We start from the raw sequence: 16,229 nt of genomic DNA, 5'->3' as shown, positions 1-16,229 counted from the left end.
TCACTTACCTTGCATACGCTGCATCTCCGAGTCGGTGATGCGGCGAGTGCAAGGTAAGTAAAATTGTAAAATATATAAAACCACTTACCTTGTGCTTGCCACATTCCCGAGTCGATGATGTGACAAGTGCGAGGTATGTGGCTTTATTTGTGTTTTATTTTACTTTCCCTATCCTGTCATCTATCCACTTTGCCCCCAACCCAGCCCACCGCTGTTACCTGTGCCGGCCGCACCTGATCCTGTTGTAAGACCTGAGTTGCCCCCGCAGTCATTAGAACTGATGCATCGCCCGACGACGTGGCACATTCATAGTCAAAGTCCTCGCACCTCTTGACGACGACAGACCCTGCACTGCAGCCTCGGAACCGACACATCTCCAGCGGTGTGCCACATCCAGGATTCTGGACCTCGCATCGCAAGCCCCATCAACTGGATCCTCAATGATGTTGCACCAGGACCTCGCAACACAGCCTCGCTGCAACTCTGAACCAACGCATTTTTATTCTACTGCACGGCACATCTTCGATACAGATCCATGCAATGCTCTGCTACCAGAATTTATGGTACTTTGTTCAGCAGGTCTAACTGTATCCCTGTAGGTGGCTTACGCTACATTGTGGCTGTCCTCAACTTGTGACTTTGTTCTGGTCAGTTGCAATCAGATATCCACAGTTAGCGCTTTGTGCATTTTGGCACTATTTTCACCTACAATTGAAAAAATGTATGTCTTCAGTTCTACTAATTGGAAGTTTGTCATTTTGGTCTCTTTTTATTTATTTAATGAAGGTCTATTATCCTAAACTGATGTAGGATCTTTTTTGTGTGGTGTTTTCACTGTTTTACTGTTTGAAATGTTACACAAATATTTTACATTTTGCATCTAAGTTAAGCCTAAATGCTCTATAATATTAACTTACCTGGGAAGGGCTGCTCAAGAAAGTGGGCCCGCACTGTTTCTTTAGCAACTCCAAATTCATTTGTGGCAATGAGAGTGTAATTGCCGTTGTAGTAGTGAGTCGGCTTGTTGAATAGCAAACATCCATCCGAAACGTCGCCTTGCTGATAGAATTCAGTTCGGATGAAGTCCACTTCACGCAGCGCCTGACCATTGTGAAGCCAGTTCAATACTGGCGGAGGGTTCCCACGCACCTCAAATTCAATGCAATGTTCATGTCGCATCTCTGGCTCCTTCAATATTGATACTCTTGGTGGATCTACCAAATAAAAACAAATGAAATATGGAAACTCTTTTTTTTTATCTTGGCGTGCCATTGATTTGTTTAGCTCCATAATTCGTTCAACTTAAATAGAAATGCATTTTTAATACGTAGTCTGTGGATGGAATCTTATATCGCTAAATTTTTAGGTTATTTGCTGAATCGCCTTAAAAATAAATCACATTTTGTTAAATTCACTTTCCACATCCTTCATATTTTCTGTACATTGAAGAAATGTTTTTCATTAGTTCATGCATGTAGTAATTGAAAACCGTGCTCCCGATAGTAGCTGCCATTGATTTAATCTTACCATTGCTGTGATTTAACCCAAGTGGGCAATTATAAGGTAAAAGAAAGAAGTGAATGTTTGTATTTTCTCTCCTTTAACTATCATTCATATCCACTCTGGATTAGAGAATGGTGTGCAGTTAAAGGCACTGTGTATCTAAGAATGCCACGATAACATGATGCAACATGAATACAACATCGTCATTACTAAGCACCTTTCCAGACAAAATCACAAACCACAACCACCATTTTCAGATCCACCACTTCCTCAAACCATAACAAAATATGCACCACCAACACTAACAGTCTAGGGAAGGACAATTACCCCCACGCGTTAGATTTCTCTCCACACACCCCTTAGACCATGTAGTGCTGACCCACAATCAGTAGCCTCCGCAATACCTGAGCATGACGCAGCACCCATCATCACTCAAAAACCTCCACACCACACCTTACCCTGACTTCACATCAGTGTTCACCGCCCAAACACAGCAAGAGAAGGTGGTGTACTACAACTGTGTCTCCAAAAAAGTGAACCCAACCGCTTCATCACTGAGCACTAACGCCACAGCATGCCATATGAAGCTATGCACGAAGAGCACCCCTTGATTCACGTTACAGATCCCTGGGACTTCTGAGCAACCCACCATGCTACTCAACTGTCTCTCTCCTCTCACAACAATCCTAAAAGAATGTTCATGACAAACAGCCAGTGGGAGCACCATAAACAAGACAATTATACATGGGGAGGAGGTCTTTGCAGAGGACGGTAACAGGAGAAAAGAGAGAAAAACTTTTAAAAGCTAACTTACATTAGTTCAGTCCCACTTCATTAGGGACCCTTAGACCAGAGTGTGGCCATATTAAAAACTCGAAAGAAACAGGGTTAGTAAAACAGAACCTCGGGTCCGATGCGAGGTAGATAATGCCTCAGAATTACTATACCATCTACAGAGTACATATGAAGCAAATACGATCACGTTACATATTGCCTAAAAAAACTACACTGGAGCTACAGCTGTTACAAAAGAGAAACACCTGCATCATGGTCTCAGAAAATTGGACCATATATGGGCTATGAGATCTCAACTGACTTGGCTGCATCGCGATCACCAGATTCAAAATATAGCTCAATGTTGGATTCAAACCTGAAGATAAGGAAAGATACACATTACCTGTCAGATCTGTTCTATTTCCAACAACCGGTCACACCTGTGCAGTGACTGAGAACTGATCATCCTAAAATGGCTCACAGCCAAATATGGAGGCAGATTATTAAAAATGACAGGCTCGAAAATCTGAAAGAATCTGCCTAAAGATTCAAGACTAACCAACACCTCTACAGTACAGCCACACGTTGGGCAGGCAGCACCCCAGTGATGCACACCAGAGACAACCTAAGCACACACCATCCCAAGACGAGGCTGACTGCAGGTATCTGGAATCATCCTCAGATCATGGAATTCATGCCAAAGGAAATACCTTGACCCATTCAGCATCATGCTTACAGTGGAAAGTGGGCGTCCATAGATGCACCTTCTCTATAAGAACCCTAAACACAGGCATATTCTACAACAAAGTGCTTACATTGAAAAGTGGGCGTCCATAGATGTACCTTCTCCATAAGAACCCTAAACACAGGCATATTCTACAACAAAGTACTTACATTGAAAAGTGGGCATCCATAGATTTACCTTCTCCATAAGAACCCTAAACACAGGCATATTCTACAACAAAGTGCTTACAGTGAAAAGTGGGCGTCCATAGATGCACCTTCTCCATAAGAACCCTAAACACAGGCATATTCTACAACAAAGTGCTTACAGTGAAAAGTGGGCGTCCATAGATGTACCTTCTCCATAAGAACCCTAAACAAAGGCATATTCTACAACAAAGTGCTTACATTGAAAAGTGGGCGTCCATAGATGCACCTTCTCCATAAGAACCCTAAACACAGGCATATTCTACAACAAAGTGCTTACAATGAAAAATGGGCGTCCATAGATGTACCTTCTCCATAAGAACCCTAAACACAGGCATATTCTACAACAAAGTGCTTACATTGAAATGAGGGCGTCCATACATGCACCTTCTCCATAAGAACCCTAAACACAGGCATATTCTACAACAAAGTGCTTACAGTGAAAAGTGGGCGTCCATAGATGTACCTTCTCCATAAGAACCCTAAACACAGGCATATTCTACAACAAAGTGCTTACATTGAAAAGTGGGCGTCCATAGATGCACCTTCTCCATAAGAACCCTAAACACAGGCATATTCTACAACAAAGTGCTTACATTGAAAAGTGGGCATCCATAGACGCACCTTCTCCATAAGAACCCTAAACACAGGCCTTTTCTACAACAAAGTGCTTACAGTGAAAAGTGGGCGTCCATAGATGTACCTTCTCCATAAGAACCCTAAACACAGGCATATTCTACAACAAAGTGCTTCGAGGCCAAGTGATTACCAGATGTGCACTATAGAAATTAGAATGGCTCATGCACAAAGTACAAGACGCACCATGTGCTGAGCTTTGCATTACCTTTACATTCTATAGCGCCTTGGTAATAAACCATGAAGTATTTTGTGTGTGTATACAATATAATTCTGAAGTTCATGTTTAAATTCATTCCTCATAAAACATGTGGTGTTCACTCTCTGGTACTTACAGTACACTGTGAGATGCACGGTTGCGTTTGTCATTCCAACCACATTTTCTGCAATACACGTCAGCGGGAAACCATTATCCTCGCCCGACACATTCACCAGGGTTAAGTTGATCGAGTGGACGTTGGTCCAGTTTAAATTTGTCTGCAAGAATCAAATACGATAGAAAATGTGTTGGAAAACAAGAGCATAGAAAAATATGGAAGACTATAAAAAATGGATGGTGAATGAAGCTGTCTTACCTGATATTAGAGCAAAAGAACAAAAACCTTTATACTTTCAAAAGAGCCTTGCATGCACACGTTAAATAATTAACCTGTTTCACCGGCTTCAAAGAGTGTGATAGGTTCACTGCTTGCTTCTCTGCAATAACAGTGTGCCTTTGTTTCAACAGTACTCATGCCTCGGCTCAATGCACATAAATTTATTATCAGAACAATGAATGAAAAAAATCACATAATTAGTTTCATTGTTAGAAAAATAATGGCTTCAAACTTAGCAATTTGCCAAAGCCGTTTCTGACTTTTAGCAGCATAATAAGGCTTGTCTAGATGAGAAGGGATCTGATAAAATCCCAGTTTAGGAGAACAGAGTGGACAGCACGCATCGCGTTATCTTGTCGGATACTGACGACTAGATAGGAACCCAGGAAGATGATGAAGGCCCTGACATGTTGACGTAGACAGTTTAGGCGAATATACACAGATAAATGTGGTAAGAGAACCTACTGGCACACGTCATTGACCATGATATCAGGAGTGCGGGAGTGCGTGAAATACGCTATGCACCATTATCCTTTATGCAGCTAAGGTTTCATCTTCAGTCTATTTTAACAAAGGAGGCCCCGGTGAGGGGTGGGGTGGGGGCGCGGGAAGCTGAGGGGTTTGGTGGAGTGGAAGCCCCACCTGTGCCCTTCTGCTGAGGTATAGGTTATAGTATGCAAGCAGTTGCTCAGAATTAGATAACCTTCATGGGTGTGCATTCATGGTTGTACTCTCTGTATTGTTTCCTTACATTCTGTACTGAAGTTCTCGTTGGGATTCAATGCACGCAAGGATTATCGAAAAGGGTTCTCAAAAGAAGTCCACATGTTTTGTGGTCTGGCATAAAATTGATTTCGGTAGCAGTCAGAAGAAGGCTTCCCCACATTAAAGTGTCCATAGCGCATTGTTAGTCGTCAAATCCAGATGAAAGGATTCAAGTGCCGCGGCCCTGCTCTATCATTCTCACAGATCTTGTTGATCAGAATAAGGTTCCTTATTGCTGAGCAGTAGGAAGGCGCTACAACTGTTTTTGGCGCACTCTTTCTTAATACAAAAAGTCGATGCACGAAAAAACACCAGTTGGCCACACTGAAACCATTGAGTAGAGTCCAAGGAAAAGATTTACTAAGGTTTTAAACTGCGTTTGTGTCACAAAAGTGATGCAAATCAGTCCAACATTTTTTTTACAATTTACTTTGAAATTGAAATAACGAGAAAGTAACGCGAAGCAGCGCATAGCACTGCATTGCATTACTTAGCACCAAGGTGCATAGCTTGGGTGGTGCCTGGGAGTTCCCAGGCAACCACCTAAGGTTTCTGATGCTAAACCCAATTTACTAAACAAAGTAGGACAGACAGGATTTAGCATCAGGAAACTGTGCACTTTTAAAGTAGGCACAAGGAATGATAAATGCTTACATTTCTCCTTCCTTTTCCATATTGTACATGTGCTCCACTGTACAGCACACATACAAAGGGCCTGATTCCGATGCGGGCAGGAAGGGCTCTGATGGTCAATTGGAGCCCTTCTGCCTCTATCGTACTCTGCTGTCTGGATTCCCTTCTGACCGAGCCATTCCAATGGGCTCGGTCGGTAGGTAATCTGATTCGGTTTACTGAATGACTTCCAACGGGCTCTCGTCTGCCATCTGGAAACCCTGCTGTAATCCCCAAGCCAGCTCTTTCCAGCCAAGGGATTACGATGGCAGTTTCCCACTGCCTTTTTATGTCGGCATTTCCGGTACAGAAAAGCATTTGGAAACAGCTTTGGGGGCACCCAACAGGGCCCCATGGGTACAAGGCCGCCAAATGGCGGCCTGGGTGCCCCCCTGTTGATCTTTGCACCTGGTAGCAGGCACCTTGAGGGATGAACTGCACCTCTGCTCTTTTCAATGAGAGCATGCATTCTGTTCCGAATGCATGCTCCCATTAAAAAGAATAGGCATGTGACCGAACAGGGTTTGGTCGCATCCTACTTCCAGGGCTGTACCCGACGACAGGAGGCCATTCAGTTCCAGTTCCTGACCGATGTCAGTCGGTCTCAGGTCCGTCCGACATTGGAATCGGACCCAAACTTGGAAAAGGGTAGAAGTCAGTCTATGCATGGTATTTTGAACTGAAAGGGTAACCGTCCAGTACAAAACCTATGCTAGACTCATGGAGACACACTTGCACCATGGCGCAATTGTGTCTCCATGGTACATGGCAGCTGATTTCAGCGCCGGTGCTAGGAAGATCGGAGGAGAGTGCCATATTTCAATAAATTTGGCGCTCTCTCCTCCCGCTGCGCAGCATTTATGGCTGCTGGACTGCGCTGCATGAGAACCTTAGTAAATCTGTCCCCCAGTGTTCTATATATGTTTATGGTAAAACCCCTAGACTCTCCCATATTCCTACCTGTTTTACATGGGTTTAAGAAACCAATATTGAGGCTGATGGGGATATTGATGAAAACTGTCATGATCCTTATAACCACCATGACTTGTCAGTTTCTGATCAAGAGACGATGGTTACAAAGCAGCTTGTTTTTCAGTCTCATTGCCTTTAATGTCGGCAGGACGGCTCAATACGTTGAACACTCTTTGCATAAGCATGAGGTGATCGGCAGGTCATGAATTTGGGCATCCTAGCAAGACTATTTTATACTTTCATTTTTCCAAAATCAGCAAATTATGCATATCTAATTTGGGTAGTAAAAAGAAAACCTTTTAATTATAGCACTTAGAATTAGTAAGTCTAATGTGAAGTGCTGCATAAAAGCACATTATTACAGTTATTAGAAGTGTTAGTAGTAGTGACATGAGCAGCAGTCACAACTGCAGGAGTGTTAGCATTATGTTAAGCATGTTGCCCACATTAAAGGGGAATTATACACTTTATTTATGGTTGCGCAATTGGGATCTGAGGTCAGCCCTAGATTTCCATTGACAGTTTGACACAGCAAGAATAGCAAGTTACTGTTCGGCCTGTTGGGTGCAATAAACCTAAACTATCGTGAAACCTGTCAACACAATCTAATTGCAAACCATCACATCATAAATCAAAATATTATCTAGCCAATAAAAACAGTTGAACTTATGTATCAAAAATATACAGCGTCCCGAGAATTGTACCTGATGAGTATTGATTGAATGTAGATTTGTTACAATCCAGTCGACGTCTGGCAGGGGGGAGCCAGACCCGTTGCAGGTGAGCACGGCGTTCTGCCCTTCCCGCACGGACAAGTTACTGTGGTGCACACTGATCTCCGGCAAGTCTGAAAACAGAGAGCATCCCATCTTCACTGCACAAGTTTGCATATATTTTCACAAAAGTCATATCGTATGTGGTGCGCTCAAGCGAAATATCACTTATAGAGATTTCCTAAGAACAGTATTTTTAAATACAACTTATTTCATTAATTACATCAAACAATTAGGTTAAATCTGGATGCATGTAGTTAAATTAGTTGTCATGTGTCAGAAAGAATTACTACCTTGATGGAGGACTACTAATTTTGAATGCTTTGATCATTGCCCATTATGCTTTAGATTCAGGTATGGGCGAGCTTTGTTTTGAATTAATTTAATTTCCAAATTGTAGAGCGCATTGATGCCCAGATAGACGCCTTAGTGGAATGAGAGAGAAAGAGTGTGTTTTTTTGGCAGAAAGCAAGTACATATTTCATTCTCTGCAATGGTCATTATTAAAAAATCTCTTTCACTAATATCCCTTCTCAGGGTTTTGTCGGCGTCTGTTTTCTGCTGTGGAAGTCATGATTCTCGAAGCAAATGGATCAGTAACAAGTGTGTTTGATGAAGCAAGAAAACTTCAAAAGGTTTGCAGCGTGAGACAAATGCACCCGCAGTCTTCACAAAGACCCATACGACAAGACTAAATAATGACGAAAAAAATGAATTTGGGGTCTGTAAAGAAAGGTATGTTTGAAAGGTTAATTGCTTTTGGACGTCGAGTGCGTTCTGAATCGAAACTCTTCGGGAGTTAATGAATTGATTCTGTTTTCCTTAGAACTATAAACGTAATTAACACTCAGGATTTTAGCTTCTCTTTGGGAGACTGTAATTTGGCCTTATGGTTGGCTGCTGTCACAGCAAGAGTTCTCCTGGTGCTGTCACGTGGGACGGAAGTGTGTGCTCATAACCTGAGATTGCTGTGGGGGTGTGAGGGGGGTCTTGAGTAAGTTAGAGCTGATTCCTCCGCCTGTCCTTCAGTTGGGATTTAGGGGCGTTGCTGCTTTCTTTAAAATCAATTGATGCGCTCATTATGCTCCTATGGTATATATTTCTAGTTATGGACCCCGCTGCATTTATAGAAGTGATTACAAATAGTATTGTCTATAGTGTCGGATATTAAAATGCCAAATTGGGTTATGGTTTTCACATTGTGTTCAGACAAATCCTTTACCAGGACTGCTATTTCAAAGAAACACTGGAGGACGCTTTCTAAAAACAAGATTATAATCCAATATGTTGAAGGAAACTTTAATGATCTCGAGAATAAAATAACTGTTCGTTTTATCTAGTGAACAATTTGGTTGTAGTCAAGGAGAATATCCCTCTGGACTGATGTATAAATATTGGTAAAATTGTAACATTTCCTTGCTGTAGGCGATGAGGGCACAACAACCAAGCGCACTGGTGAATACTTCAGATTGTTATTTTCGAAACCCCAAAGTCCTATATCTGTGATGCTTCACTCTCCTAGGTCTCACCGCCCCTAGGGCCAAGTCCTCAAAACAATTATAACACTTGGAAAGGAGCGTCAATGTGCTTACTGTGGTAATCAATCAATTATTGTATTAATTAAGAAGCAGATCTATAGGGAAGCTTACTTTGTAGAAATGTTCCATTTATTTTTTCACAATTACATATTTTTCAAAAACCATCTATCGAAGAACTCAAACAGTGTCAAATCATCAGCCTGCGCATTTCGTCCCCACTTAGACGTCATCAGGGCTCAAATTTCATTCATATATATTTCCCTTTTGAGTCCATCAGTGCTTCGTATCATCAGCCCATTAATGTGGAAATTCTTATTCTATATGCCGGAGCGTCTTATTCTCCCGCTTCCAAGCCACGGCCTGGCCCGATAAATCCCGTTGTGATGGACTCAAAAGGGAAACATATATAAATGAAATTTGAGCCCTGATGACGTTCAAATGGGGACGTAATGGGTAGGCTGATGATTTGGACTGATGGATTTCCAAGTGTTGGAATTGTTAAAATTGTAACTCGGTCAGACGGCTTTATTTACCATAGCATGCACCCGAAAATACGTTGTCTAATACTGCCGTGGTCCGTGGAGGGAGTTCCGTGGGGCAGAAAGGCGGGGCGGGGGAGGGGCAGGGTGGGGGATACTAAACACCGGAATATGGATAATTTGAGGTAATTAAACAATTAAATAAATAAAACGAACTTCGTAGCGCGTGCTGCATCACAAAACGGACCGCGGCTGGTCTAATATTATTGGTGCAGCTAGTGATTTTATCGCCAGGGTGGGTCCCAGAGTTTGCTGCCCAGGGACGGCCGGTGGAGGTAAGAGCGGCAGTGACAGACGATGACGAGCGGTGAGGGTAGCGATAGATGACAACGAGCGGGGAAGGCGAAAGACAGACAACGACAGGGAAGAGAAAACTTACCGCCGCCCCTAAAAGGTGCCACCTGGGGCAGACTGCCCCCTCTGCCTAGCTACGCCACTGTCTAATCTGCCCTTTGAATTGTTTTGCTAGGCATTCTATGCACGATGTTTGAATTTTTCATCCCACGTTAGCCAGGGATTTGTTTTTAACTATAGCTTTTTTAACTTTGAGGTTTAGTGGACAGTAGACTTAATGAAATATACTATGCTGTTTGGAAATTATTAGATTGTTTTGCATAAATTCATAAGGAATGGACTGAAAATAGTTTTAAAGTTAAGGTTCATTTTGATTTGGTTTGTGGGGATCATGTGTAACATCCTTATTTGAAAGATTAACAAAAATTAATCTCTTCAAGGCAGTCTTTTGCCTTTTATTTCCAAAACTCAAAATTATCAGTTATACATCCCCTTTAAGTTTGCCTTTCACCTGACATAAAGGCTATAATTATTTAGAACATGTTTTGGAGTTATGCTTTTCGATAGGGCTCTTTCTGTCTTTCTCTTTGTCCTTCTTTCCCTTTTCTGTGTTTTTTACTCTCTCTTGCCATCGCAAAATATCAGATGAGGAAAAATAAGTACCGGTCCCCAGCACTTAAGCACTTGTTAGTTAGGAGGAAGAATGCACAAGGACAGCATTTCAACTCTCAAACACACTTGCACAAACCAAAGTACAAAAGAAACACATTATGTAGGGGGAGGAATCCTTTTGGGAAAGTAATTTTTGGCTTCTGTAGTAAATTGGGTTATTAGTTGTGTGGCTTGCACAAGTAATAGGTCTACAATTTCCCTTACTGGGATCTAAGCACCCCATTGTAGCGCTTGACCCTTTCAGGGTAGTGACCCAGAGAAGTCCAAAGCCTACTCAGGGGAGTTGGTGTGGGTTAGTAATCACCTTTCACTGGCACATAGTAATAGCACTCAATAAATGATTGTCCAGTCAGTACTATTTCTTTCGAAAAGAGAGAAGTAAATTTATTACACACACACACAACTAAATACTATGCAGTAATTTACACATATGTACATTGGCAGAAGGAAACTAACACAGATCACATCATATCACATAATCACCTTTGACTCCCTAAAGGGTCACACAAACAGGGTAAGATGAGACTACGAGCTTGGTCAAAGGCTCAAGATAAACAAACCACATTAAAGACATAATTTTGTATATAAATGCAATCATCAATATTATTAAACATGTGTAAATGTACTAATTACTCTTAATAAAACATATACAATGTGATCAATATTTATTGACAACATTATTATCTCAATGAAGCAGTTAAATGAGCAAAACATGTGGCTGTGTACTTTTTGTGGACCTTTAAACCATGACCATGCAATCATATAAACAGCCGCTAGAGGGCATCACATTTTATTACATAGCACTGCAACCATACACTTGCCCCCTTGAGAGTGCTTGTACACACATCCTTTCTTACAGGAACTTTCGGCCATGATAAATGCAACCATAAAATCAGCCCCAGAGGGCCAAGTACTCCCAACTGTAGAGATAAAAAGCTTCAGCCTTAGGAGTGCTTTGGAAACAGAGACATTTAAGAGAGGTCCCTGTTTCAAAGACCCTGTAAACATAGGGCAAGCCACACAATAGAGTCCAATCTCTCACCTTTTACCTATACAGCACCCTGCTCATAGGACTACCTAGGGCCTACCTTGGGGTGACCTACATGTAGTAAAAGGGGAGTATAAGTCTTGGCAATTATGTTTAAATGCCAAGTCAATGTGGCAGTAAACTGAGCACTCAGGCCCTGCTGGGGCAGGCCTGTGACAGGTTTGAAAGGCTACTTCTGTGGGTGGCGCAAGCAGTGCTGCAGCTCCACCTGTAGAATTTAATATACAGACCCTGGATATATGGGATGCCATCATACAAGGGATTTACAGGTAAATTAAATACGCCAAACAGGTGTCAGCCAATCATACCATGTTTAAAGTATAGAGTACATCACTTTTGTACTGATGAGCAGTGGTATAGTGCCCATAGTCCTACAGCCAACATAAAGAGGGCTAGAAAAACAGGGGGAGGAAAGCAAAAGGATTGGGGATAACCCTGAAAAAAGCCCAGGTCTAGTAATAACATGTTTTAAAATATTTTTTTAAATACAGGTTGATAATCCAGTCTGCGTGTGTTAGACCTAGCATCCTTGGCATGGTTTCCCCCTACCTTATTGCCTTCAGACCTCCTGTTTTTGCTGACTTTGTTTTTGCTGACCTTAGGACTCTGCACACTTTAAAACTGCTAACCAGTGCTAAAGTGCTTGTGCTCTTTCACTAAAACATGGCAACATTGACTTATACTCAATTGGCATATTTAATTTACTTGTAAGTCTCTAGTAAAGCGGCCCACATGTGCCCAGGGCCTGTAAATTAAATGCTGATTGTAGACCTGCAGCACTGATTGTGCCACCCACAGAAATAGCATTTTAAACAAGGGCTGCCATTGCAGAGCCTGTCAGTGCAGTTTTAAATAGGCCTGTGTGGTAAACTCTGCTATGCAGGCGGAGTTCACAGAGTTTTGGTATCCCGCACTCCACTTGGAGCATGGAGTTTGGCAAAATCTCCACCTACACCTCATAGCGGAGTTTACCCACCGGTGCTCACTCCCTAATTGCACACGTCTACTGAATACTGAATACATATGGCAGTGCAAATGTTTAAGAAACACTTGGCACTGTGACGATCGCAGCTACGTGGCGGGAGCGGTTCTTATATTGAACAAAAATGCGCTGGGGCTAAGAAGCCCGTGTCCACAGCGACATGACCAACTAGAAATAGCTTTATAAAAAGAAGTAACGAAAACAGGAAACATTTTACTGTGCTGGTGTTTACCAAAACAAGAAGTCCGACTGGTACTCCTAGATAGAGTGAGGGGCCACATTAGATTTCGGTGAAGGATCTTAACGATTTGTTATGAGAACATTGCTACTACTGCCCTGAAGAAGACCCTTTCGGGTTGAAACGCATTGGCCACGGTCATTTTAAAGAAGACATTTTCACAATAAAGAAACAAAGAGAAAAAAAGAAATTGATGGTTTGATGTGTTTCTCTTCACTCTGTCCATATCAGTGGAAAATATTAACTCATACTTATTGGAGTGCTGAATCATTGTTTTGTCGGCACTGTTAAATGTGCATAATACTTAGAAATCATGTTTGTTTCAAGTAAATGCTGAGGAAGCCAAACTCATTCCACTTGCTCAGAAAAATTTGCATCCACTGCGCAGCAGATACAATTTGAGCATAATATTAAGTGCTACTTTAATTTTCCAAGCCGAAAACAGCAGGAGGAACAAGCTATCCTGCGATCCATAGAAAAAATGATTCAACAAACTCTGGGTTCACATTGGCGATACGGTGACCACAACTCAGGCAGAGCAAGAAAACTTAGAAAAGTTGATGGCAAAAGATCACTTTTTGGTGACCCCGCTTGCAATAGGTAACGCTGCTGAAAAAATAACATGTTTTCCACATGAGAAGTAAAGCTCCTCTCTGGAAGGGCAAAGATGCACACCTTAACAAAGACCACCAGAAGGGTCAGCTGCCCATGCAGAAGGATGTGGAACAAAGCGAAGACAAAACAGCAGAAGTCAGTTTGATACTACCAGTGAGTCAGAGTCCAGCAGCTGGAGCAGCCACAAAGTTGGAAGCCTCAGCTCAGTCAGGTCCCCTAAACTTCAAAGTGAGTTTTCAGGCCAAACTACATTTGGGCAGAGGCGCTTCATTTTGAATGCTAATATATATATATATATAGTTTTTTTTTTAAAGCAAATAATGAACACTGGAGAGCTTGAGATTCGCAGGACGGGCAGCACGAGGTGCATAGTTACATCATTCAGTAATAGTCAGTCCTTAACTTAACAGGATGCAGCGAGGGGCAGGTACCCCTGAGTCGGAAGCAAAAGCTGTGCAGTTTAAGGAGGCAGCCTGGCAGACTGGATCTCTGAAGCAGGGTGCCGTTGTGAGGTACTGTGAGGGTGGACAAATATCTGTGCATCAATAATATCAAAGTAGGCATTTGCGATGTGCAATAGCATTATCATTGGATTACTTACAACCAAATCCCCACATCGAGAGTGAGACAGGTTTTCGTGCATGACTTTGGCGATCTGGACCATGTTGCATCATCAAAGTATGCAAGGTTACAGCTTTCCATTCCAACAAATACATGCTCTTTTTTTGACCGCCATGGCAGACACTACCATTCAAATTAATTGTGAAAGCAGTATTACAGACACCCAGTGCCATTGAACCTAAACATTTATATTATTCACAATGACCAGCCAGCATTAATGATGGAACAGAGTCATCTAGTGGCATGATCTCTCCTTACGCCTCGAATATGAAATATGAAACGCAAAATTCTTTTGAATGAAAAGCATGGATAAATCTGCATAACTCATCAAAATAAAGTGACATAAAATATAAGAATGTCTTTAAAAATAAACTGCAATTAAGTATAAAATGCAACACATATACATAACAAAGTGTCAAAATAAGCATCCCAAAAAATATCCCTCGCCCTTCTCACTGGCAGAACTTATCAATGCGGTAGATAAAAAAAAAACACTGCCCCCTCGAGGAACTCAGCGGGGTTTTTTGGTAACTATGCGAGCTCATATTGATCTGGCAATTTGTCAGGCCCATGCCTTCCTTTTTAATGCATATAAGGCACCTTTAGTGTAGGCCCTGTACAACAAGAGGGCAGGTTGAAAATGTAAAAAAAAGGATGATCATGTATTTTTAAGTTTTACATGTTCCGGAACTGAAAAACTTTAAAATTCATTTTTCACTACTCCAAGGCCTACCTCTCCCATAGGATAACATCGGAGTTAACGTATTACATTTTATAAGTACAATTTCCAAATATGACCAGGTCATTATTTCATGTTTGGTGTCTCTGCAATTGGAATTTAAAATCCTAATTTATGGTGAAGTCAGATTTTAACATACAGTTTTGAAAATGGCACTTTTAGAAAGATAGCATTTTCTTACATGAGCCATTTGGTGGCTGCACCCCATCTCTGGGTCACATGACAGAGTATGGGTGACAATTGGACTTTGTGTATTTCTCTTAGACAGCCGCACACAATGAAGAGCTTAGGTGTGACTGGATGGGCCATCACTGGAAGGATGAGAGAGAGGAGCTGGGCCTAACCCCACTTTCACTTGAATAAGCTGTGTCCTGTCTCCACACAAAGGGCTGAATACCCCCTGTAGGTAGTCAGGAGCCAGGACCAGGACGGTAGGGCATCTGTGCACTATGAAGAAATGCTTCTATAAGCTTCTCATCACTTCAAAGGCACAGCTGTGTTTTAATAATGGACCTCAGACACAAACTCTTCACTACACCACTGGACCTGTGGATACTATGTCATGAAGAAGGGCAGCTGTGCTGCTGAAAGGACTGACACTTGGTTGTCCTTCTACTCTGAAGGAACTACTGCCTCCTGTGCTGACCCTCTGCCTTCTTGCCTGGGGAGGCAGAACTAGGCCTGTAACCTAATCTTGAACCCAAAAATCCAGAGTGACTCATCAGGAGCTAGTCTGCTGGCATACTGACCCGGGAGGAAGTCTCGCTATGACGCACAAAGACTCCCTACGCTTCTCCACCTCCAGAGACATCTTCCCTGCCACCGAACACCTGCACCTTCAGGTCCAGACAAGCCCAAACTCCACACTCCGGGGCACCCTCGCCTACAGTCCCCCCGGCACACCCTTGACCCTATCTTTGCAGGAGGAAACAGCATCCATTTAAGTCACACCACGCAGCCCCGTGGACCGACCACCACTGCGTACACTTCCTGGTCGACAAACCCAAGTCACCCAAACCTACTCCGCAACCCCGTGAAGGAACTGGAGCAGAGTCAATGAAGAGCAGCCCAGCAGCTCAACTCCATCCTCAACTGCAACACCCCCACCACTGCAACCAATGCCAACCTCGCAGCCAAGGAACAGATGAACTCGCCCAGCTACACAACTCCAACAAACAACGCCCTAGGAAAGCCGCCTGGTCCACCACCAACCTCCAAGATGCCACGCACACACCACCAACCTCCAAGAAGCCAGGCACACAGGCAGAACCTCAGGAAGAACTGGAGAAACAACAAAACACCTGACAACTACACCACCTACA

General features: G+C 42.5%; 1 protein-coding gene across 4 annotated transcripts in view; it reads right to left on the bottom strand.

The window, feature by feature from the left end:
- Window positions 1-16,229, bottom strand: part of NTRK3 (neurotrophic receptor tyrosine kinase 3) — a 1,591,631-nt gene that overhangs the window by 796,062 nt on the left and 779,340 nt on the right. For all 4 annotated transcript variants that reach the window (XM_085644469.1, XM_085644471.1, XM_085644470.1 and 1 more), the window contains 3 exons: window positions 7,553-7,695; window positions 4,179-4,320; window positions 918-1,214 (listed from right to left, as the gene is read on the bottom strand). In XM_085644469.1, the coding sequence (XP_085500595.1) occupies window positions 918-1,214; window positions 4,179-4,320; window positions 7,553-7,695 (582 nt within the window). The remainder of the gene's footprint in view (window positions 1-917; window positions 1,215-4,178; window positions 4,321-7,552; window positions 7,696-16,229) is intronic.

This window comes from Triturus cristatus, chromosome 3_1, assembly GCF_964204655.1.
Source record: "Triturus cristatus chromosome 3_1, aTriCri1.1, whole genome shotgun sequence".
NCBI classification, from domain to species: Eukaryota; Metazoa; Chordata; class Amphibia; order Caudata; family Salamandridae; genus Triturus; species Triturus cristatus.
Note: the sequence above shows the minus strand (reverse complement) of the source record. Positions and strands in the feature narration are given on the sequence as shown.